At 33.3% G+C, this 26731-nt stretch overlaps 1 protein-coding gene and 2 non-coding genes across 5 annotated transcripts; 2 read left to right on the top strand and 1 right to left on the bottom strand.

Annotated features, from left to right (window-relative positions):
- Positions 1-694: 694 nt before the first annotated feature.
- LOC140443207 (androgen-dependent TFPI-regulating protein-like) lies at positions 695-26496 on the bottom strand. 3 transcript variants are annotated; one of them, XM_072534325.1, is made up of 3 exons: positions 26078-26496; positions 7449-7807; positions 695-946 (listed from the first exon to the last, which is right to left on the bottom strand). In XM_072534325.1, exons 1-3 carry the CDS (start codon positions 26261-26263, stop codon positions 760-762), a joined length of 732 nt encoding a protein of 243 aa, XP_072390426.1. In that variant the 5' UTR covers positions 26264-26496; the 3' UTR covers positions 695-759. The 3 variants fall into 3 exon arrangements, with proteins under 3 accessions (XP_072390426.1, XP_072390425.1, XP_072390427.1); XM_072534324.1 differs by lacking the exon at positions 26078-26496 and adding an exon at positions 21249-21544; XM_072534326.1 differs by lacking the exon at positions 26078-26496 and adding an exon at positions 14652-14943.
- On the top strand, positions 20006-20078 carry TRNAR-ACG (transfer RNA arginine (anticodon ACG)). Its single transcript has one exon. It is a non-coding gene; the product is annotated as a tRNA-Arg (tRNA).
- On the top strand, positions 20259-20331 carry TRNAR-ACG (transfer RNA arginine (anticodon ACG)). The gene has a single exon. It is a non-coding gene; the product is annotated as a tRNA-Arg (tRNA).
- Positions 26497-26731: the final 235 nt, after the last annotated feature.

Here is a 26731-nt window from a genome sequence, read left to right as displayed (position 1 = left end):
TCAAATATTTACAGTCAAACAGATCTTGAGTAAATCATGGGAACATGACATTGATGTTCACGTGTTTGTAGACTTCAAACAGGCATACGACTCAGTCAAAAGGAACAAACTTTGGCAATACCATACAAACTAATTAAACTCATTAAAGCCACAGTGGATGAAACTCAGGCATGTGTACGAATAGAAAACCACCGGACAGACTTTTTCAAAATTTCGCAGGGAGATGGGCTGGCCCCAACTTTGTTTAACCTGGCACTGGAGTATGCAGTTAGGCAAATGCAAACTGGACGAGGAAACCTACTGACCAACCGAACAGCTCAACTGGCCGCTTATGACAATGATATTAATATTATGAGTAGAACATCAACAGGAGCACAGGAAACATACACAGAGTTAAAAACACACAAAAAGGCTAGTTTTTTAAAAAACTTTCTCATTTTCTGTCTAGAAGTCTAGGTGTCGGAGCAGAGGGATCGGAGAATTACAATTACCTCGTACGAGGTAATGTTGAGGATTTTAGCGCTTTATGTATTTGCAATATCTAATCCAAAACTTAACGTACTGTATAACCTCTTAGCATGTATGACATTTTTGATCATTAGCAGTGAAACACTCACAGTTTGACGTAGTTCTGGGTTAAGAACTATCCAGGATTAGTAACTTACGTAACTCAATAAAGGATAAATTAAAACACTTTTATAAAACTGAACAATTTATTATTGCTAGTGCGTTTATTGCCAATAAATAATGTAAAATGAATCACTTGACTTTCTTTTTACCTACTTCTGTTTTCTTCATTTTGCTATTCTGTAGACTTATACCTACATACTGGAATCCTAATATTAATAACATTTGTACTATATTGAATAAGACCATTTGGGGTATGCTAAGAACTTTATAAATTGGATATAGCCATACTCCATCCCTGAGATATATGGAAAAATATCTGAAATAAACAAAATAAAAGTATATTAAAAAATGTTTTTAAAATAGGTACTGTAATTTATTAATAATAATTATACAGGATGACAACATTCCCACCATTAATATCTTCATTTCGGTAAATAATATGAAAAATCTGAAAGACAGATTGATTTTGTTGTCACGAGTGGAGACTTTTACTAATTTTAGTGAATATTTTTAACCCTCAGAGTAAATGTTAAATACAACTTTAAATAGGAAAGGTCAAGTAGCACATCATTTCAAAGAGCATTTCATTTTCTCCCCATTTCATCCCATATTAAGCCTACGTTATCGTTTGTTCCGATTCTGTTTGAGTTGAGCTGAGCTGGTGCGCTCTGGAACAAATGTTACCACACACACGCAGTGATCAACCCTGCCCCTAGGAACATGTGTATACCATTGTAAGAGTAGGATCCACGTGTCCGAAGATCAAACCGGCCACACTTCGCTAATCGAAGTGGTACCTATCTGACCCCCAGGCTTTTCCTTCCCTCCTCATCGTGTGACTTACGTGAGGAGGCTTATGATCTGAAAGTTACTTAGGGTGCCCTGGGTAATGGGACACCCTCTATTTTTAATGACTGTGGTTAGGCCACCTAACTGTAGGGGTAGCACACATATCGGCTTTTCTCCCTATTTACTTTATTGATTCGACTGAAGTTACTCTAACTTGACTTCGGGACTTGGTGTCCCTAAAAAAAGAAAAAGCGTGTGTTCCGAACAGAGAGCCACCAGCCTGGGCTGATGACTCTCTGTCCGAAAAATGTGTGTGTTCGTTCACTCAGCCGCCGAATTGGCAAAAATAAATTTGTTCTCCTCGCCGGCTGGGTGTTCGAGTGGAGAAATGTTACCAAAACCATACTTAAGTTTTTATTATTATTCGCCTATTACTTCTTTTTTATTTACTACCGAACCCGTTTCGGAGAACTTTAACGCCAAATCAATAACGTACAACGTACATGTGGCGTTCATCACGATTTGGATGTCTTGTAGAGTATCCAAACACAGATTGTTTATTATTAATGTTAAATTGAATTACTAAAATGTTTGATTGGAAATAACTTGAATTTGGTTCGATGTCAAAGACGTATTGATATAGTAAAAAAAGACATTGATAGACAGTACGTGAATTTGAAATAGAAAAGATAAAAGCCTTGTATAATCAGCGTAAATCGTGTATTTTAGCGAATTATTATAGATAGAATGAATTATTAGTCATGTGTTGACATAGGTAGTGTGTAGGCATCGACTTTTTTTACGATGTTCAACCCGACCTGGGTTACAATATAGAGGAAAGGCACCAAATTTGAGACACTTTTTGAAAAACAAATATAAAACAGAACATTCAAAAGTTTTTAAAACATTTATTTCCAAAACTTAAATTTAATGTTTCTAGAAAACAAAAAAAAATTAAAGTTAATAAAACATATATTTTTGCAAAAAAATCCATATATTTTTTTTGCGACATTTAAGGTTAAAAATAAAAGGTGGCCTAATTTTTGATAGCCGGGTATCCAAATTTGAGACAGGTACCCCTTGAGAGACTGTTCAAAAAAGCCCTTTCCTTCGCAGAAAAGGCAAATAAATGTGCTGGACTTTATTTCTACACAGTCTTCATGTGCCCACCTGCCACACTGGTAACACTTTGCCCATTGTTCGCCATATCTATCGTCGGAAAATTTGCCGGTGCAAAATAGACATTCCGCGTCGTTTTCTCCACTTTCGTCGGACGATGAATCAGCTAATGAAAGGTCTTCACTGCTATCTGAGCTTGAACTTGAAGAAACTTTCAGTTTCCTTCTTGATGTTTTGCCTTTTGATGTAGAAGGTTAACCCAGGTCTTCATGTACTGATATTTCTTCTTCGGGCGTTGCTGTTTTTTTTTATCTAAAACTTTTTATTGAATTGTTTTTTTCTGGAGCTAATACACAATCCAAGTTTTTCTGGGGTACTAGTTTTTTTGTTTTTTTTTTGTTCTGCAAACTTTTCTCTAATTCTTCTTTGTAGGATATTAGAGTAATAAAGTAATAACTGAAGCCTTTCCTGATCTGGTATGTGGTTTTTTAGTTGTATCTCTCTTCTGTGTACGGATTGGACAGATGTCTTTCGAAGAAACAACTTGTTTATGAGGTATTGGTGGACTAGGAGTTTTATGTTCTCGCATTGGATCATTTGATTGTTCATGGTTTGGTTCTATTATTTGTTCGTCTATTTCGTTTTGGGTTTCCAAGTGCTCTTGAACTCAAAATTCGAAGTCCCTAAAAATACGGCGACAACTAGGGACCAGTCCAGTTTTTCGGAAACCAGTGCAAGATATTTCCATCGCCACAGCTCTGTTATAAGCTTTACAAAAAATACTGGAAACGGCATAAGGCGACACAACACTCAACTGATTTTCTCTAAGCCATTTTTCTATTTCTTGTGCGTAGTAAGTTTTCAGAGGTGTCATAAAAGCAACATCCAACGGTTGCATCTTATGTGTAGAATGTGGTGGGAGGCAAATAATCGTCACATGAATCTGCTTGGACAAATCTATTGGAGCAACATTTCTCGTATGAGAATAGTGACTATCAAGGACGAGGAGAACAGGATCTGTAGCTGAAGGTTTAGTGAATTTTATGAAGTGTTGAAGCCATCTAGTGAAGATTAATAATGGTGGTACGAAAACTCCATTCTTTGTAAGTGTCCGAACCAGATAAGTTGTTTTGTTGTTAGGTCATCTGTGATTGTTCGTTTGATTCCCATTATTTCTCTAATGCGTTCGTTGGTAATCCTTTCTCTTCTAGATCTTCCTGCGGCTCTTCTCCAAAAATCCATTTCCGTCGCTTTCAGCGTTGACAGTGTTCTTTCTTTCAGTGGCCATACCTCACAGCTGTATAAAGTGATACTTTTTACTATAGTCTCATATATCCTCTTTTTATTTTCTTTGCTGATGGATTGGTCCCATAAAATGGTGTTTAACATTGTGATGGCTTTTCTCCCTGACGTATTTCTCTCTCTTATGGCTTTGTCTAATGTTCCATCTTGTGAAATAGTGATACCTAGGTATTTGTAGTCACAGCAGTGCTTTATCGTAGTGTTATCGTCTAATATGAGATATCGTCTAACTGATATTAAACTAACAAAAAAAAAATGGGAATAAATTTAATCATCTTACCTTGATGTCGTGTAAGTTTTTATAAACACCGAAATAACTTTCGGTGCACTACCACTACCACCGCACTGAATGATCAGTTTTCAATATTTTCACTAGATGTCACCCTATCGTACACAAATATATGACGGGGTCTCAAATTAGGCACCCGTCTCAAATTCTAATTGTTAAGTTATCAAATAAAGAACGTAAAAGTAGCATCTGTATTTTTTGAAAGAGCAACATGGAGAATTGGTTGGGTTAGTCGTAGCGGAAAGGCAACACTAGAGTCTTTCATTCAGAGCGCAACCCTTGTGCACACTTCAAAACTCTTCATAAATAAAAATAATTTCAATTCTTTCTTGAAAAGAGTACACGATTGTCAAAGTACACAACCTAATAATAAAGCTGAATTAACAATACACAAAATCGTGTGTTAAGAAATTTTTGCTTAAGCTATTTTAGTACGTTTTTGAAGGAGAAGCAAAAAAGGAAGACTACCTTTGGAATTCCATCGATAATATTTACAAAATCAACATAAACGAAAATTATTTACAATCGAAACTTTGTTTTCTAGAGGTTACTTTGACTTTGTTTCATTTCGTCCATTCATATTCCTTTTTATTAAATACTGTACTGGTGCTACCATCTATGTACGCATAGTTTAATCAAATATTTTCGAATAAAAACTAATCCCTGTGTAATCCAACATGTCTGTTACTGTTGATTATAAATGTTGTCTGAGTTTGCAGCACAAAAGCACAAATAAGTGAAAATTGAAGAAAATAGTGATATTGTAATGAATCTTTCAACAGTATAGCAGGTGAATACTGCGTTTGTTGATCTACAATTTATGACATTAAAAAAAACCACAAGAAGATTGACCATTTTCTGTTAACTACTGACTGTGAACATCCAGATGTGGAAGAAGCTTTATACATGTAGTTTATTCAGGAAAGAACCAGGGAAGCGCCTATTTCGGGACTAATGTTGGAATGAAAGCTAAGTTTTTTTTCAAGGAAATAATGAAAAACGACGACTTTGCGGCTAGCAAGGAACGGAAAGGATTTTTTCTGTTCTCCCTATTTCTTGTATCAATTTTGTGTAATGTTTCAAGAATTTGGCTACTGACTTCTCCGTCGGTGCTGTCTTCTTGTGATGTTTTGTTATTTTTGAGTTTGTGGAATTGTATTTCTTCTTTTATATTTTCTGTTTGAATTTTCTGAAACAGTTCTTTTGATTCTGGGCAGTTTAATAGTTGTTCAAAATTTGGGGCTAGTTTTATCTATCGAAGGTTGGAAATCATCATGGCTATTGCGGATCCTGTTGACTACTGCTCTAAATAGTTCTGCCCTATTGCATTTAAACCATTCCCTTAAGTTCCTAAGCCACCATCTTCTTCGTCTTCCCACGTTTCGCTTTCCTCGAATTTTGCTTTGCATAATAAGTTGAAGTAATGAGGATTTTGGCCCTTTTGATCACATGTCCTAAGTACTCAAGTTTTCTTCTTTTGGTAGTCAATATTATTTAGTTTATTTGGTGTTGTAAGTGTTCACCATCCACCTGTTGATGGAAGTATTGCCTATTTTTGTTTCTTCTCCAATATTTTGTAACATTTATCTATGTAGTGATGTTGTTACATTCTTGTATAACTCTCTGACGTAATTAAGTAATGTTTTGTGGATTTGTCTAGTATAACTTGAACCTAAAAAAACCACAAGAAAAAATTGAACGAGGTAAGATCTAGTGATCTCGGTAGCCATTCTATGGGTACACATCTTCCAATTAATTACTTCGAGACTTATATTTAAAATTTTATTTAGAAAATCTAAAAAGAAGCATTTTTTAAAAGACTTTCGAGAAAAAAGAAAATACTCATAAGTTAACTTTTTTAGGGTTCTAAAAAATTCATTATTTGTGTAAACTTTTTCTAATCCAACTTTTAGAAATATACTTAATTATTTGGAGAACTGGTATAATTATCCACTTTGAACCTATTGATTATCCAAATTTGTAACCGTTTCAAAAGATTTAAAAGAAAATCATTATAAATTTCGATTATTTTTTTTTTAATAAAACTACTAACCCCATCTATCTGTCAAGTACCTGTAGCCGACTCAAGGATTCTTCTGTAATTCCCAAATATATCCGGTAGATGAGCCCATTCATCAACTTGTCACTCACGCCCAAATTCAGAGAGCGCAAGAATAGCGTCTCCCTCTTTTCTCTTAAGAACGTCCAACCGTTAAGACGTGTTTCCGCCGTGGGTCTCATTTAGAGACCCTTATTGGAGAGGCTATAATGCTGATATATTTCTAATACATGTCTCAAGATAATACTGGTATGGAGTTATTCCAGATCCTGGCCCAGTAGCGCTATCTTTTTATGGAATACCTAACCCCTCTTATCTAGGATGGTGGTGGATTGATATAGGATGGAGCCGAATCAATGGTTTCATTTGGTTGACTGATTAAATAAGAAAAGAAACAGAGCAGATTTAGGTTGTACCAATTTTTATTATATCTTCTATCAAGAAAACGAGAAATAATTATGAACTCAAAGAATGAAAATATAGTGAAGTGTTTTAATTTTATTTAAAGGTTTAATTTCTCTATTATTCCTAGTTGATAAATAACTATATTATTTTCAATGTAAACAAATTTCGAAATTTGGGGTTAATATACATATTCATTTTCTTTATAACTAGTTCTTAATTTAATACGATACAAAGCTTTTTTGTTTATGATAATGTAAACATAAAATGGTATTTTGATATCCTTTTGGGATGACATAACTTTTAATGTTTTCTTTTTGTTCATTACTAAGAAATAATAAAGTATAGTTTTCTTGTAAACCTTCGATAAATCTTAATTTTTTCTTTGTTCGTCCCCTTCGAGGATAAACCAGGGGTGGCGTCCAATAATAAATTATAATTTCATATTATCTAATTGTGCTTGGATTTAAGATACGATATAGTTTCTATATGTTCAAAAAAAACCCCGCCCAACACTCTTCGACAACGAGCGATTCTGGCCTTGCATATATCATTGTAGTACGCAGTGCTACAAATTTATAGTGTCATCAAACCCTCGTTTCAATTTATCCTAATAGGCTGAGGGAGTTCGAGAAATAACAAGGTGTAAAGGAAGGTTAGGTAAGCATTAATTCACACGGGAGTCATCAATCACTCATTTTTGATTAAATTTTATATCAAGCCTTCGCAAGAATTATTATTATTAGTTACCACACAGTCAACAGTCACTATCAATGTGGATATATTGTTATTGCATTTCTCATTTTAAAATTAATATAATTTCGTTATCGTACTCAAAAAATATGACTTAATACTCACAATGTCTGGTAGATTCCAGCATAACATAATAATATAGGAGCTGCATTCTTAAATTCCACAAAATTATCTTTCTTTGGCAGCAGTATTTCTATAACTAGAGGAATAGCTATGAAAGTATGTAACACATGATTCAACCACGAAGGAAAGAATGTGTCCATAACCTTCGGGAATATCAGTTCTCTATCCACAGCCCAGATAGACCAAAACGTAAAAACTACTAATGTGCTGCATGGAAACACGAGGCTGTTGAATATGTAGGCCCTGGCTTTGTTCAGAAGATTCTGGATTTTTGATGGCAAGCTCAGCAGTTTTGAGAGTTCATCTAGGACGGCTAGCGAAATAAAGAAGATTTGTAGCATCTGAAACAAAGGAAAATGCATTATATTATATGAAAAATTTTAATACATTAAACTGTACTATATGTTCTACTATATATTCATAGATTACTACAATAAACTTATTTTCAATTTCAGGAACGGTATGACCCAATACTAAAGATCTGTTATCAAGAGACTAGTAATTTTGCCAGTCTAGTTAACCTCTTATTACCTGGCATCATGTTTTTTTACTATGCCTTATATACACACATGTCCAAAAGTTTGGAATACGTACAAATAAAATACCTACGCCTATGGTGGTTTTAAAACTGTTGTTGATATTCATTCTATAGCATTTTTAAATGAAAATGATAAAAAATTTGAATCGTTTTTGTATGATTTTGGTCACATTCAACTGATTAGCGTATTTACACATTATTTCAGTCTTTGCTTAAATTTGAATTGAGCCTTTAAAAATGCCTAGAAATGTGATATCTCATTTTAACAGATCTAGAGTAATTGCTTTGTTACAACAGGGCTTTAGTCAAAGTTATATCACGAATATTGTTGATGATACTCAGAGTGCTGTATCGAAAATTAAAAAAAAATCCAAGATACAAATGACGTCAAGGATCGTCCCAGAAGTGGTAGAAGTCGATGTACAACAGCAGCACAAGATCAGCAAATAACATTGATAGCTCTTAGAAATCGTCTGGAATCTACAAGTGGTATATCCAGAGAAATTTCTAGGCTTCAAGAAATTAATATTTTACGGCAAACAATAACACGCAGACTAAATGCGGTAAATTTGTATCGTAGAAGACCGCTACGTGTTCCCAAACTAACCTACAAACACAAAATAGTGAGGTTGCAATGGGCTAGAAAAATAGTGCATCATGGTCCTAACTGGAATAACGTGATGTTCTCTGATGAGTCAAAAATTGGCTTGGTATCTGCTTCGCGAAAAACACTGGTTTGGAGGGCCCCAGGACGACAAGCCCGACTAGAAACAGCCCAACCGCGTGTCCCATTTGAAGGTGGCAGTATTATGGTTTGAGGTCTATTCCGAGGGGCGGTAGGTGATGAATTTGTGTTTATGCATGACAACGCACCTCCTTATCGAACAGCAGCAGCACAAAATTCTCTGGAAGAAGAAGGAATATGTACATTACAGTGGCCCTCGAATTCCCCTGACATGAACGTTATTGAACATGCTTGGGACATTCTCAAAACACGCATCAAGAAGCGAAACAATCCCCCTATTACAATCCCCCAAATCGCCTACAGGCATGCACACAGGCCAATGGAGGAAATACTAATTATTCATCATCATCATTGGTGCTACAGCCCTATAAAAGAGCTTCCACCTTCCCAAGTCTATTACGCCAGTCAGTTCTATCCATTGCCAACTGTTGCCAGTTTGCTGCGCCTATTTGTCTACCATCCTCATCTACACCATCCCTCCATCTGAGTTTTGGTCTACCCCTTTTTCTACTTCCCACAGGTTGTGACATAAGGATTCTTCTAGGAGGGTTGTTCTGCTGTGATCTTGCCAGATGTCCTGCCCATCTTAGTCTTCCTATTTTTATAAAGGATACTACGTCTTTACCACCAAATATATGTTTATATCTGTGATATATCTCGTAGTTGTACCTCCTTCTCCAAACACCATTTTCACAGATGCCACCAAATATTCTTCTCAGGATCCTTCGTTCAAATATAAGCAGGAGATTTTCATCTGCCTTGGAAATGGTCCATGCCTCAGACCCATATGTCAACACTGGTTGTATAAGGGTTTTGTATATGGTTATTTTTGTTTTTTGGCTTAAGTTTCTGCTTCTCATATGTCTACTCAGTCCAAAATAGCATTTGTTTGCTAGGATTATTCTTCGCTTGATTTCTTCCGTCATGACGTTCTCCTTGGTGATCAGGGAGCCCAGCCCAAGTATGTGAATTTGTCCACCACTTCAAAGGTAGAATTATCAACCGTGAGTTGGTGGCCGATGTTTCTGGCTCTATTGTTGGGTGTTTATGCCATTATCTTAGTTTTATTTTCATTTACTTGCAGGCCCATATTTTTTGAGGCGTGTGACAAGGTGGTATACATTTCTTCTAGCTTACTATACTACTAATATACTAACTATATACTAATACTAATTATTAGTTTTATTAAAAATTATTTTTTTCTATACTAATTTATTTTTAAATGTAAGTTCTACATTGTAAGTTTTTTACTCCAAGAGAATAAATAATTTTTTTGCATATCGTTTATCTGGTTTTGAGATTTATTCAGTATTGTTGAGAATTGAAACAAAATAATGTTTAACTATTCAGAACAGTTTATATATAAAAATCAATAAAAAGATGAAATATTCCAATATTCCAAACTTTTATATATATATATATATATATATATATATATATATATATATATATATATATAGGGCAGGTAGCCTTATTTGTTTTTTCTATCTTAATAGATTCGTTATATCCTTCTCTTCCATTTAACGCATCACCCGTTAAAATCGGACCAATAACAACGGATATATGATGTAATTCCCTTTTGGCAATGCCGCCATGTGTGATTTTTGTGTATCAACATATTCAATACCCCCTCCTTTCCAATTATGTGTTATATGCCACAATCCTACTAACTATTCTATCTAACCACAAAACGATCAAAAGATATTTTGTTTATAAAAATATAAAAATATATCAAGAAATTATTTAAAAAATGATAGAACGTTTTCTTTTAAACGTAGTTTATATTGAACTCACTATTTTATTTTTATTTTAATCACTTAAATGTTTAAAATCATAACCAATGCTAAAAAAGGATAAGAAAAAACGGAATTTCTAAAAAGATATAAATAATTCTAAAAAAATATATAGTCCAAAGTTTGAAGATAACTTGGGATTCATTAATTATGAGTAATTACATCGATTTTTTGATGTAAGTAAATCCTGTTTAGTCTGGGTCGTGACCCAGGATCAACGATTCCATTATTTTTGGTGATTATTTTGATGAACATTTCACAACTTTTCTTCATGTTTATCAACAATTTAATGAAACGAGTTAAATTTTTATTAGAATCTTATTTTTTAATGTCCTGTTAGGCTTTTGATAATATTATAATAAAAGTTGTGATGAAACTTCGTTTTTAATATTCTTTGATTATATCATTACAGTGATAAGGAAACTATTAAATAAAATTTGTAAATAAACATCCTTCGTCAGCACTTAAAGCTATTTACGCAGTTTTAAAAATAAAACAATAATCAAGTGATCAAATTAAATCAGTTTCATAAAAGATTGTCAAAAGTTCGATAAAACATATTCTTTTCTTATCCCCTTCCTTGTACACTCTTAGGTGTCGGTAATAAAATAGGTTAAAAATTAAAAGTAACCGCGACCAAAATAATGGTATGCACATAGTATAAAAATAGTCCAGTCGAGTTAGGCAAAAAAGCAAAAAAGGGACTAACCTTGCATCTCAAGCAGCCCCAAATTTTATTATTTTGACCTTTAGAGGGGACCAATGGTAGTGTAAATTTAAAATCGCGACTGAATCCAGACGTTGCCTTAGCCGCCATCTTGAATTTAAAGGAGAACCGTTTTTGCTCAATATTTCCGCCATTTTAAACTTTTCGACAAAAATGGTAAGGATTGAAATTGTCGCCAATACGATTTCATACAATTTTTTTCGTAATTTTTTCGTTTTTTTCCACAAAGAAAAATAGTAGGAGGGAAAGCATAATTATCGAATTATCTCGTTTATTAATATCTATACGACAGAATGTATAGAAAAAAAATGAAGAGAATTATATTTTATACAATTTTGATCTCTCATTTATTTTTTTTTGGCGAAATCAATATTTGAGGTCGTACGTATGCGGTAAAGGTGCAAGCGTAAGACACTACAGCGATTGGTTTTATAGGAATTGTTTTTATTCAATATCTCATGTTCAATATTCCGACAAAATCGTACGGACTTAAATTGTTGCAATTACGATTTCTTAGAATTTCTTCTTTGACAATTTTTTTGTGTGGTTGCTAACGCAATGGCGGAATTCAATCGCGATTTTAAATTTACACTACCGTTGATCCCCTCCCTAAAGAATAGAATAATAAAATTTGGGGTAGCTTGCCATGCGAGGTCAAATGCTATCCCGACTTGACTAAAATGGAACTTCCTCGACGAGTTACCCAATAATAAAGTTGTCATGATTCCACAGCAAATCTTACTAATTCAATGGAAAATTCTAGCATAGTAATACGGTGGAATCCCGGAAACTAATTGGGGAAATAGCCTAAAATAGTCTTTCATTGGTGCTTAATATTCAGGATGCAGTGTTGTTAAAGGAAAATAGATTGTAAAATGGTCACTGATTCTTAAACATTAATAGTTGCTCTTCTTAAGTTAGACAAGATACTTCCGGTATCTGGTATTTGGTTATGTGATATCTGTATCAAACCTTTTCCTTTCATTAAGGCTTATTTATCTTTGATAAAAGCCAATAACTTGCTTACAGAGAATTTAAATATTTATCCTGACTCAACACTAAATATTTTTATACTGGACAGAGACTTGGACTCTTCGCGGACACGAGCGCCAAAAAATTGATGCTTTTGAGATGTGGTGCCGGAGAAGAATGCTGCCAGCTGCGCATACCTTGGACAGATCATAGGACAAACGTCTCCATTGTAAACCAACTCGAGATTTAAAAAATGACGTTCACAATATACGAGTATCTGAAACGTATTCTGTAATTTTTCGGTTACGTGGTTCGCAGACCTGACGGGGAGAAGATCAAGAGGACGATCACCAACTAGATGGTCCGACCACATTAAGAATTCAGCTGGAGACTCATACTGCGAAGCTCTCACAGCTGAAGATAGAGACCAATTGAGAAAAATTGTTAGGAATATTGGTTATAGGAAATAGTTAAGAAATCACGGAGCACAGTATTAGGGAAATGACAAGAGAGAGAGAGAGAGAGAGAGAGAGAGAGAGAGAGAGAGAGAGAGAGAGAGAGAGAGAGAGAACAAGTGTGAAACCAATGTTTACCTGCCCCATAACTAAAGCTCGGTTTTTAGGCAAAGTGCTTTTTTGTCTATTCTAGGTGTTTTTTTTGCACATTTTGCCTTTGGAAAAAATTTGGAAAAATTAAATTCTTCTAAGTTATTCCAAATATCTCTGCGAGATAGTTTAAGCAGTTCAAAAAAAAGGAAGAAGACAGATTTAAATTTGATTTACGCCAGATTCATCCAAAAGATGATGATGATGATGATAAAAAAATAAACCATGAATTTTACTGCAGAGTATGTGTAAAAAAATTTTTGCATTCAACTCCTTTCATACATGAAAATAAAAATATACATTTTCATCAAAATATTGATTCAATCCTTCATTTACTATACTCCTATTACAGGTCAAATGTTGTTTATTAATTGTTAGTAAGTTGTTATTAATTATGTTTCTCTTTCTGCTATGTCTTACCTATAGCATTACATATGTAATGATTGTGCAGATTGACTCCCAAATAAATTTGTAACGGCGAATGCGTGTATAGAAGTGTAACTTCTACCACACCCGTTTTTTTTCTCATTTTCAAGGAAAACAGTAAAATTTTTAATAAAGGAACATATTGTATCTTAACTGAAAATTAAATTTTAAGGTGAACATTTTCGAAACATTCGGGGTGTAGATGCATTTTACACCTTTTACATAAATAAATAGTAGATATTAATTTTGAACATCCGACATTCCTGCACTATTGTCTCTTTTTGTAATGTAGCCAATATTGTCGAATCTGGTTTCATCTGGTAAAGCAAATTTAGATTAACGTCCATGTACTAAGTTTGACACGGATGTAGCGGTTTCTTCACTATTATAAATTATAAATATAAATCTGTCGGCTCATGCTTTCTCTTATAATATGCACTTCTTTATCCTCATCCTTCGACCAATACATATCAACTTGAAGCAGAGTGTGAACCAGATAATATGCATATGCCAGTAATTTTTTTTAAATCTATGTCATTCATTTCAAAATCGTGACGGTTATTCTGCGATGCATAAATATTTGTAAAATATAGAATGCTCTCAATTACTTGTTTATCAAAAAAGAGTGAAAAAACTTTAATATATGACTTGCCTCCATGGTTGATTTTTATATTGCCTAAATATCAATCAAACTGATGTTAAATTACTACTGATTAGGAAGGAGTATCTGTTGTTACCCAACTTTGGCAGACAAATTTGGATTTACTGTTTTTGCCTAGTTTTTTCTTTGGACGTTTCTCTGAACGTCAGAATTTCCAATCACTTGTATTTCATATGTATCTGCAATATGCGATTTTATTGATTCTTTACAAATAATATTATCATAAATGTCTTCTACATCGGAAACTTCATCTAATTCCTACTATACTAAATAAATGTTGCTATTAATTTTCTTCACATGATTCAATCCATGTAGAGCTTTCCATTTGTTCGATTAACTTTTTTCCAACCGTTTTTAAATTTCGTGTTGTTCGGCATTTTTCGCGATGCCGCAGAATGGTTTTGTGACTTACAAACTTAAGAGTTAACAAGAACAAATGGAAATGGAAAAATATTTATCAATATCACAGACCATCTGCAGTAAGTAAAGAAACACATTAAAAACTGATATGTCAAATTAGTTCAAATTTTCGCGATGCCGCAGAATGGTTTTGTGACTTACAAACTTAAGAGTTAACAAGAACAAATGGAAATGGAAAAATATTTATCAATATCACAGACCATCTGCAGTAAGTAAAGAAACACATTAAAAACTGATATGTCAAATTAGTACCGTATAAACATATAAAAGAATATTTGTATAATAATAACATACTTACAAAATTCCAATTTGTTGCATAAAAATACTGATACAGAGGTATATTTCTTAGATTCTGATCTACATGACCTTTATGTTCAGTTATAGTCTTTTTCATCTGCTCTCCTCCATATACCCCACATAGGACAATTATTAGAACAGATACATGTAATAGGAAAACACACACACTCATTTTTATATATAAAAAATACTAAGTTCTTTTTCTAAAATTATTTAAAACCAATATTTGGGTAATATTATTAGGCCGGCTTCAATTTACTCTCCGCGAGTAAACACAAAACAGCCACTTCAAAGTCAAAATTTGATTTATATCTCAAATTATATCATTCCACTAAAAATTGTAGTATTTCATTCATATCATGACAGATAACCGCGTCAATTCGGTGATTATAGTGAAGAAGGGGTCACGGAAGCCAATTACGATTATGTATTGTGTTTGTCCTTCAATCCAGTCTCGGATCAACAACTTGAAATTCAACTTTTTAGTAGGTTCTCCAATAGTACAGATTACAACTATTATACAATAGAGGTACTCATCCTTCTTGATTCCACCAAAAATTGAGACATGTAACCTACTGTTGTCAAATGTGGTATCTTTGTTTCATCTCTCTTTTTTGAATAAGTTTTAAAAATTTTGTGTGAATAATAAATACTTAATATTTGAAATTAATACATATTACTAGTTTTCAGTTTTTATTTCTCAAACAATTGTTGTAAAATATCAAAAAGCTGATGTCAAATAAACATTTCTAATGATCTTACTTTATTACGCGTTATTTACTTCAAGATTTGACAAATTAGACATTTCTTATTGTCTAACTAATCTAACTTTCTACTAAAGAACCCACTGCAGGATCACTACATTCATACCGTAGTTAACACATTGGCTGCCCAAATAGAAAGAAAAATTTTTTTTTTATTAATTCATATTAAAAATGCATTAGGTTATTAAATTTTTAAGTTCAGTTACAAAAAAAAATATTTTTCCTTGATTTATGACCGTGAATTATATTTAACGCACGGAGCTCTAAGATCAAAATACCACTTCCAGGCCACGTGCATTGTAGGTGACTCACGCAATATACTTCACCTACCGCTACAAGTCTCAGCTTGCAATTTACTCAATTTAGTTTGAGTAAAGATTTCGTTAGAGTAACAGTGCTGTTCGAATTTGTTTCGTATTAGAACTACCTATTCTGTTTATTATGGCGAAAAAATTTGATACGAGAAACAACAACAATATTTGCAGAGATTACATAAGGATGAATACTTTGATATGAGTGATGAGGATGTAGATGATCCTTTCAAAGGTGACAATTCTGAAGACGATTATATACCATCTATGTCCAGCTCACATAGTGAACAAGAAGAACCGGCTACCAAAAAATGGAAACGAAATAGTGCAGAACCATCTACAAGTACTGTAGATCAAGTGATAAGTAGTGTAGTGTTGCGAGCTAGTCGTGAATCATTTAGTGATAGTCGTAAAACTGGGGAACAATCTTCAAGCCGTATCACGGAAACAACAGATCATCAATCTAGTGAATCATCTGAAGACACAGATCACGATGGCATTCCTGTTACTCCTACCGAATTTCAAATTACATGGACTGCTGTAACGGGAAAAAATCTAAAGATATTTGATTTCAATGCAGTACATCCTGGCATTTCACCTGAAGTTGCATCGCTGTTAGCGCAAAAAGAACCCTATGATTTCTATAAATTTTTTCTAACAGATGATAATCATTGACTATATTGTAACTGAAACAAACAGATATGCTGAGCAGATCAAACAAAATGAAAATATTTCGCAGTATTCAAGAGTCAAAAGATGGAAACCTCTAACAAATTGAGAATTTGGAATCTTCCTGGGTATAATTATGTGGATGGGTTTAAATAAAAAACCTCGACTATCCGATTATTGGTTCAAGAATATCCTGTACGTCAATGATATCAAAAAGCGTATGTCACGAAATCGTTTCGAACTAATATTACGTATGTGGCATTTTTCTAATAATACAGAATGTCCAAGAGGTGATCGACTTCTCAAAATTCAACCCTTAATCGATCGTTTCCTGGCCAAATTTCAAACTGCCAGAATTCCGAACAAAAACGGAATTTTGGGATAAAACTCTACAAATTATGCACAGAAAATGGGTATACTTTCAATATGAAAGTTTACTGCGGAAGAGACGTTTTGGAGCCAGGGATTTCAGCATCATCTTCAGTTGTTATGTCGCTGATGGACGGTCTCCTAGATTGTGGTAGAATACTGTACACAGATAATTTTTATACTAGTATTCACTTGGCTCACCAACTTTTAGATAGATCAACACATCTCATAGGCACATTCAGATCGAACAGAAAATTAAGCCCACAAGAGGTTGTGAAATGAAATTATTGCACGAAAAAGTAACACAGGAGTTGTTGTAATAAAATGGAAAGATAAAAGAGATGTATTAATGCTTAGTACAGTACACACAGACAGCAAAGTAGAGGTTATGAGTAAAAACAACAAAATGGCAGAAAAACCACAAGCAGTGATCAATTATAATAACTGTAAAGCGTTTATTGACCTTTCAGATCAAATGAAGTCATATTCGAATTTACTACGAAGAGGAGTAAAATGGTACCGTAAAATAGCAGTCGAACTTCTCACTGGATCAGTTATTACAAATGCCTACATTATGTATAAAAGTATATCTAAAAATAAAATACAAATTACTGCCTTCAGAGAAGAAATAACAAAAAAACTATTAGAGAAACAAGTGCCGGAAGAACAAGTCGTACAAGAAATTTTACAAAATTGTCGACTGAAAAAAATGGAATCAGCAAGAAGAAGGTGTACAGTTTGTTATGAGAATCTGAAAACAGAACATGGAAGAGACTATGCTATGAAAAAATGTAAGCAGACTAAGTGTGGAGTGTTTTTTTGTGAAACATAAAACTGTAAAAATTTGATTTATAAAGAACTAAATAGTTTGTCACTTTCACAAATATCTACTTAATTTGATTGTTTTTTTGGTAATACATAATTTACAATAAAATGTGCATCTTATTTTCTACGGCTATTACAATAGTATTTTTCACGCAAACCATTGGGCTAACTTCAGTAATCTGACCACCGGGTCATGTACAAATGCTTTGTATATGAATAACGTATAAACTGTGAATGATATTTGTCTCACAGAGCATAGAACCAAACCTGTCGTTGGAATTATATTTAACTCACAGAACGTCTGGTCAAAACGGAGCGTGAGTTAAATACAACTCACATGGCGGTTAATGTGTTAATCAAAATCACAATTTTACATAAATTTAAAAATAAGGAGAATACATTGATAATAGGTTGCCATTAAGAAAGTGGCTGCAAATACTCTTAATTCAATTAATAGGAATTCGTTCGTTTATTTTTTAAATAAAATACGCTGCTAATAACGTATATGCATGTTTTTTATATCAAACTAAAGATAATTGTGTTCTTAATATGATGATATAAGGTTGTCTGAGAAAAGATGGTCGCAAATTAGGGTTGCCAACGGTTAAAAATGCAAGTGAACAAATGCTCACACGCAGCTCCAAAGGCAACTTTTGGAAGCTAAGGTGTAAGTATTTCAGTTAAAATAAAAAGACTTCGTACCCAAGGACCACACAGTAGTAGATATTTATGAGTGCCCGAATTATCCAGGAAGCACAAGACTGGTCGCCTAAATTGGTGTCTTTAACACTAAACCTGGAACATTGCAAATTGGCAAAATGTGCTATTTTTAGACGAAACCAGGAATTTGTGTAAAATCAGATGGCCGACGAATACAAGCAAGAACAGAAACTCCCAGATCTGTACACAGACATAAAGGGGGGAGTTTCATAATCTGGGGAGGCATTATGATCGGTGAAAAAACTTCTTTAATTTGCAATGTGCAATGGGAGAAAATTTAATTTTTATGGATGATAATATACCTCCACATACCAGCAGACTGACTAAAAACTTCCTTGGAGCAAAAGATATCACTGTTCTGGAGTGGCCTGCTTGCTCACCCGACCTTAACCCTATAGGGCATTTATGGGATATGCTTTAAAGAAGAATTAGAGCTCGTCAGGATGATCCACAAAATATTGCACAGGTAGTACAAACTGCTCTTTAAGAATTGAACAAACTACCACAACAAAACATTGACAATTTGTTTATTAGCATGTCTACGCGAACTGAAACTTGCATAAGGACTAGGGGTGGTGACACTGACTACTAAAAAAACATAAATAAATAAAAACAACTTAAACAATATTTGTTTTACATTATTTCAAGAATTTATTGTTTTCTTTAATTTTTATGTATTTGTGATTAAATTGTTGATAAAAAAAGTTTTTAATGTTTTAGACCGTTTGTTGTGTGAAAGTTTAAATCAAACGTTTTTTAAGAATATTTCAAATGCCTCACATTTGTTGTTAAAACGCCAAACTAAAATTTCATACTATAGCTTTTAAAAGTTAGGCTCTAGTAATCAAAACTTCATAGTGGCCAGTCAATGAAATGACTTCAAATTGATCTCTTCAGAATCATAAAAAATGACAAAAATCGCGCCACGTTTATTTATTAAACACCTGTATAAAATCTTGATTTCATACAGGTGTTAAATAATTAAATAATTAATTAATTAATTAAAAATAAATAATTAACTGTTAAATTCTTGATGAAAAGAATCGAATTTTTACCGTCGAGCTGATACAAATTTTACTGACCATTGATTTCGCGCGCGTAACATTAAAAATTACCGATAGCTTCAAGCGTTGTTTCTAAGAGAGTGGTTGATTCTACACAAAAAAATGCTTATAAAGATTTTTGTTTAAAATTATCTCAGCTACATTTTTTATTTGAAACATTTTTTTCTACGGTGTACAGATTCTTGGTATATTGATTTTTTCACGTTTTTGCCACCTGCGAGGGGGCTTTTAGGGAGGCTTTTAATAGGCTGTAAAATGGGCGAAAACAAAATAAAAAACATGATAAGGGGATGCCTGTTATAGGGATTTATGCGATCTCCTTTCCTATATTCTATCCTATTCTATTAATATAGTGTTAAATATAGATCTAAGAGTAGAAAAAATAGGAAAAAAAGAATATTCAGGTACATACTTTCCACTGAAGTGGTTGTGTGTAGCACCTATAACCCGTTGTTTACTTTTACCTAGCTTGCGACCGTAACCCCCCGAGCAAGACATCTTGCTTGGGGTAACGTCTTAAGTATTATTTAGAATCATACAATAATGCATAATATAATAAAGAGTGCCAATGAAATATAAGTGGTAATCCCGCAAAAAATTATGAATTTTATATACGATAAATTTTATGATACCGGTCCTGTGGCGCAACGGATAACGCGTCTGACTACGGATCAGAAGATTCCAGGTTCGAATCCTGGCAGGATCGAGATTTTTTATTAATAATAATTGACAACTGGAGGAAAGAAAAAAAAAATTATATAGCAGTGTACGGCAAGGCCTGTTTATTTGTCTTTGAACTACGATTTAAAACTAAAAAATCCAATGAATAGAATAATATCGCAAATAAAACCCTCCACCTCCACCTTACGTAAAATTTTATGACACCGGTCCTGTGGCGCAACGGATAACGCGTCTGACTACGGATCAGAAGATTCCAGGTTCGAATCCTGGCAGGATCGACAATTTTTAGTAATTGAAATCATAATATAATTATGAATATGCGATTTTTTTAAATTTTGTGAAACAACCCATCCAAACACAGGAGGAAATGAAAAAAAGATCATATATTATGTAACCAGCGACGTGCGACAGTGGATGCATGTCTTTGAATTACGATTGATAACTGAAAAATCCACTTTCATGGCGCCATGAGAGTCAAATATGAAATTGACATAACATTTTTTGCTCTTGTTTTGAGTTAGGATCATAGTAAGGTAGCTAGATCTCATCCATAGTGATGAAAGGATGTATAAAATCCATTTCATCGTTTATAAAACGCTCCCAATGTTTTTGAGAATGTCCCATTCGAATGTAGTTTGTTCCATTGTTAGAGAATGCAGCACATTTTGTGTATACAGCTTTCAGAAACCCAAACTTCAACAAAAAATATTACCTATCTAAAGCCTAGGTGGGTACCTAACTACGGGGGTCCCTAGGCCTTCTACTAAATCTCTCTCGGTTGAATCGATGATTTTCCAATACCATATTCTTGTTTTTGCCAGATTCAATGATTAACTATAAACTTAAATCAACTTGATTATCTACGTTCTGCCTGTCCTCCTACATTAAACAAGAAATGGAACCTTGACGTAGTGACAGAAAATCGTACTGACACGTTTGAAATTTACATTTTTATATATGATTGACCCGTGCTTCCTACACACAAGATTCTTTATCAAGTAGAGGAAGTTGGTGATATCCTGGCCACATTACAAGAAGCAAGATCTATTGGATTCTTCACTCGATCGAAGGAACCACCAAAAGGTCAATTGGTTGAATTAGAATAGAGAACAGCAAGGGAAGTACAGAATATATAATTTAAAAGATATTGAATTATATTTGCAATAATGAACAAAAAACTCATATTAATACTTACAAAATTCCAATTTGTAGCAGCATAATAACTGTATTCTATTATATTTTTACGAAACTCATCTAGAGGACCTTTATGATTTCCTACATCTTTTTTCAATTTCAGTCCACCGGATACTCCGCACAAAAGAATTATTAAAATAAATATATATAACAAAAATAAAATAAAGTTTTTATCACGTAGTCCCATGCTGACATAAAATGGTTATTTTTAATGAAGAGTTTGACCCAGCTAGCTTCAAATCACTTTGTACACCAAAACTTAAGTAGACCTTGGACAAGGCGTTACATTATCGTTTCAGCAATTATTCGGCGACATTTATATCACAAGATAAACCACATCTACGCGAAGTGGGGTCACACAATCTAATTATTTCGTAAAATGATTTTGTTACCCTACATTACTTAGACCTGGTTTATATTTACCTGTTGTGTTTATCAACAAAAAGCTTCGTAATCTCTGGCTGATAGCTAGATGTCTGGCTATATTTTTGGTCACCTTGATAACTATTGTCGATTGCACAATAAGCAGCATAGAGACAGATTTATTCTTCCCAAATTCTAAAACCATGCAACTGAATACATGTCCAAATTTAACACCTAATTTTTTTAGATAGTTTCAAGGTTCGTTAAATTTCTTCGACATTTTTTTAATCTCCTACATTCCGAGATTGAAGCACTTTTAACTTTTTTTGCCGTAACTTATATTGCAAGCTTTATAAAACAGTTTCCTCGAAATCGTTTCCAAAGTATCCAAAGAATTCTCACTATACTTCTCCAATAAAACATCTCGAAAGAGTCTATGATCTTTTTATCAACTTTCTAAAGTATGAAATATTTTAATGTATTAAAATTAGTAGTACAAAATTTAATTTCTCAAAGCTCTAACATGGATGTAGTTCTCGGATTTTACCTTTATCTAGTTCTGTGTTTTCAAGAAGTAGTGAATATTGTATTCCTGATGTTGGTGGACGTACATCGTCAACGGATTCAGTTGATCCTGTATTTGTAGGTACCAAAGACATTAAAATTGATAGGAATATCTAATAAACTGGGTGCTCCTAAATTTTCATGCTCCATCCCTGTATTTTCAACAGCTTGTTCGGCAGAAATCCTGTCAGGAGGGTTTTTATCTCGTTCTTGTATAAATTGGCTGAAAACATTTGGATTGAAAATGCTGGTTGCTCGGAATCCACTAACTGCTGTTTCTGCATTAGCAACACTCAAATATCCTTGAGCAAACAGTGAAATCAATTGCAGAGGTGGTAGTATTTCATATTGATGAAGTTTCATGTATTCACATTCTTTATACAAAGCTGCTTTCAATGGACTTTACACTGAGAGATCTAGTGGTTGAGTCCTGTGCGACGTCTAGGGTGGTATTATTGTTACCATGATGATGCCATTTTTGCGACAAAAATCGGAAATTTTCAAAGAAATGTAACTACCGTGATTGTCTAAGATCAATAAAACTGGGTTCTCTATTGATAATTTTCTATGTTCTGTAAAATGAACTATCCATATGTAGAACAATTCCTCAATCGTCCACCCAGACTTAGTACACTTAATAAATAGAACCGTTCGGCCCTCTTTGCTCTAGCGATGCATCCATTCTCAAACGTGGATATGCAGGGTGACAATTGACTATAGGACGATTTTAGACTAAATGGTACACAATCTAATTAAGTATGGAAAATAATGTCATCAAGATGGTGTCATCACGTTGGATGCAGTTTTCGATCCTCTTTATGAAATTGTTGATATTTCCCCAAAGAGCAGGTAATTAAAACTGGGTACTTACAATAAAATTTTTAATCCGAAACCCGCGTAAATATAGCGAACCGACTATACAAATCATATTTCCACCTATTTACATCTATACCTGTATTATAATAAGTAATGTATAGATGGCTCTGATATCGGAATGTTTACTCAACTCGTAAACATTGTAGTGGTACAACATTAATTTGTACCGGTGGATTCTGGTGTGCTTCTTTTTTGCAATTGGCACGTGGCTGAATGTGTTTTGTTATTTTTTCTTCAAAATTTGACCATTGAGGAGTGCTATAAAAGGTAAGTGTTTTTTATTACCAATATAAAGATGCTATACAATAGTTTCAGAATAAAAAATATATATCAAAAGTAAAGAAAATTGAAAATTATTTTGAATATACACTGCCACACCCGTTTTTTTTGTAAAAAAAGAAAAGTTTTTTATTTAAGATGTTCTAAAACAACCATAAAGCAGAAAAGAACAAACAAAATTTTTTTCATTACAACTCAAAATAAGAATTTTAAAATTATGCGTTAATTTTGGAGCGCAGTGTATTTTAGAAAAATGTAACCTCAAACTTTCCTCTAAAATATAAATATTTATAACCCTCACAAATATGCTAAATTGGTTTCATATGTTGTGTTGGTCATTGTTGTACATTTTCGTCATATATTATGAACCAATCTATGCCCTCAGCGAATATTTTACACAATACCTCAACATGCTTTTTTTTCAGATTTCCGAAAACTATTCTGATATACAGTATTGGAAGAGGGGCCTTACAACTGAACAGTTAGCCAAAATATTACATGAAATAACGGATTAGTAGAACCGGACACACTATCAGAAAGATCTTCTAGCGGAAGTTCGTCTACAATACTACAATCTACTCCGCCTGGAAGTGGTACAGCCAAAATTCTACAACGTAAAAATTCTACAATTTACAACTGTTTAGAACACGAGGATTCAGATGATTCTGTAGCAGACAGAGATTACCAGCCCGAAAAACCCTCTCAAAGAAAATAGGAATGCTTCATCATCAAGTGAAGATGAAGTAACTTTATGTGTTACCAATGATTTTAAGAAGTGGTCTAAAGAACCAAGAATACCTATTGAATTTAAAAATTGTAATTATGCAGAATTCATCGGTTAAAGTGATACCGTCTTCTGAAGACCCAGTAAGTTTCTTTAATGTTTTTTCAATGACACCTTACTACAACAAAAGGTGTCGAAGACAACAAACATTTAGATTTGTCCTTAGAAGAATTGAAAGCTTTCCTAGGAATTTTAATTCTAATGGGATTTAATAGTTTACTTTCTATAAAAAAATACTAGTCTGCAAGTCCAAATTTTCATAATGGAAGGATTACTACTATTTTCCCTCTAAAGAGATTTCTTAAAATATTAAGATATATCCATTTGAATGATAACCCAACAAATGCCTGCCAGAGGAACTCGGGAATTTGACAAGTTGTACAAAGTGAGACCTCTTATTCAAAAATTAAAAAATCCTTTATAAAATCTTTTGCTCCAAGCAGAAAGATTTCAATTGATGAAAGTATGGTTGCCTTTAAAGGAAGGACTACTTTGAAATAGTACATGCCAATAAATCCCATAAAGAGGAATATAAAAATTGGGCAATGGCATGTGCCGAAACAGGTTACCTCATCAATTTTGAGGTATATCAAGGTAGAGAACCTGAACGGACTAACGAACATACTCTAAGGTAAAGAGTTATCCTGAATTTAATTAAAGTTTTGGAAAAAAGGGGACACTGCTTGTACTTTGAAAATTTTTTTACCACTTCCTCTTATGAATAAGTTATCAGAATTAGGTCATTTTGGTTGTGGAACAGTAAGACAAACACGAAAAATTGGAGTTGTCTGTAATGATATTACTATAAGTAAGTGGAAGGATCGTTGCTCAAAATCGATGACTGTATGCAGCAATATGCATAATCATGCAGAAACTGGTTTTGTTTTGAGAACATCAAAAACTGTAGAACGAGAAAACATCTGCTGTCCTCAGGCCATTGTAGACAACAATATGTATATGGGCGGTGTTGATCGGTTTGACTAACGAATGCAGACATACTCAGTAACTTGGAAAAGCCGTCGATGACGACTGAAGTTATTTTATTACCTTTTTGAAGCATCCATAGTAAATTCTTACATACATATAAAAAATCTCTTAGGCAAAGAAAAAAAGTAGAACAAAAGTAATATCTCACCGTGAATATAGATTCAAATTAGCTATCAGTCTTATAGAAGATTTCTCTGCGAGAAAAAAAAAAATGGGAGGTCATTGAATATGGAGTAATTTCAAAATGTTGGTCATTTGCCGCAGAAAACCACGCGAAGACGATGCCAGCAGTGCTCAAAAACGGGAATACAGAAACGCAGTGATATAGAGTACGTAGACTGTAAACTGGCTTTGTGCTTTAATTGTTTTAAACCATATCATTTAAGTGCCTGAACTATTATTTTTATTATTATATTTTTGTTTGTTTATTACAATATTCTGCAGCATTTTTGTATTATTTAAAGTCCTATACCTATTATTGATACACTTTTTATCATTTGGTACACCCTATGTACCAGAGAAACTAGCATGAAAATTATTCTTTGATTGAACTCTGGTACAACGGATGACCAGCAATTTTTTCCTAGAAAAAACAAAATATATTAAAAATCTTGTAACTGATGTACTAACTATAGTATTCCAAACTATTATTTGAAAAAACTTTGAAAACAGTTCATCATAATAAACTTACGGCTTAAAGGGTTAAACAATTAAATTGTAAATAAAAATTCCTGCTAAAAAATTTGTATTATCATGTTGAAGACTCTGTTTTAGCGTGACAAAATATATAAAAATCAGTTGTAAAATCTCATGGACCTCAATCGGCCAAGAAACCCCCCTTTGCCCTCAGACTAAAACATAAAGCGATCCTGTCAGTTGAGTAACGACTTCACACGGACATTAGAGCGCGCTAGAATGCACATTTTCAATATAGGTATGCGGCATAATAAATTTTAATATATACAAATATTACTTACAAAATTCCACAATGTAAAGAAACACTTTCCGTAATCCACGACTGCCCTCATCTTTAAAGGTACTTTAACCTTGTTAGATTTAATATTGTTTCCTACAAATGTCGAATAATACAAACTGAATCCATACAACACTAGTACCGCTAAATAGATCTGTATAGCCATAATACTTTTTGAACGATTCAACATTTTAGAACTCAGATTTTTCCGAATAACGCACTAATTTTTATCCTTTTGGCACTATGTGTAGTATAATACTATTTAACACAATAGTTACCTAGTTATCAAAATAAAACTTGGAGTAAGTGGAAGTATTGATAATAATAAGGTCATGAAAATAAAAATATTAGGTTGTAAGCCACTAATTGCACTAAATAACATAAAAAACACGTATATATATATTACACTATTGTTGGCTGTCATTGAGAGGTCTCCTTTTTTATTAAGATACCTATGTTGATACCGTACGTGGACAACTTCAATAAATTACAATTAACGATCATTGGCGTCGTTCGTTACATAAAAGGTATTGCAAAAAACTTTTTTGGTGATTTAGAAAAAAAGTGACGTTTAATTAAAAATTGAAATATTCAGTTTTTTTGGACGAATAATTCAAGTTATCTGTATTAAAGGTATTAAATAGAAATATACAGAGTG

This window comes from Diabrotica undecimpunctata, chromosome 6, assembly GCF_040954645.1.
Source record: "Diabrotica undecimpunctata isolate CICGRU chromosome 6, icDiaUnde3, whole genome shotgun sequence".
Lineage (NCBI taxonomy): Eukaryota > Metazoa > Arthropoda > Insecta > Coleoptera > Chrysomelidae > Diabrotica > Diabrotica undecimpunctata.
Note: the sequence above shows the minus strand (reverse complement) of the source record. Positions and strands in the feature narration are given on the sequence as shown.

Excerpts from the sequence above, each read along its gene's own strand:
- LOC140443207 (XM_072534325.1), bottom strand. The coding sequence starts at position 26,263 with ATGTTGAATCGTTCAAAAAGTATTATGGCTATACAGATCTATTTAGCG. Across the intron at positions 7,808-26,077 it reads TCTTTACATTGTGGAATTTT|ATGCTACAAATCTTCTTTAT; the intron begins GTAAGTAATATT and ends CCTTTGTTTCAG. Across the intron at positions 947-7,448 it reads GCTGGAATCTACCAGACATT|ATATTTTTCCATATATCTCA; the intron begins GTGAGTATTAAG and ends TGTTTATTTCAG.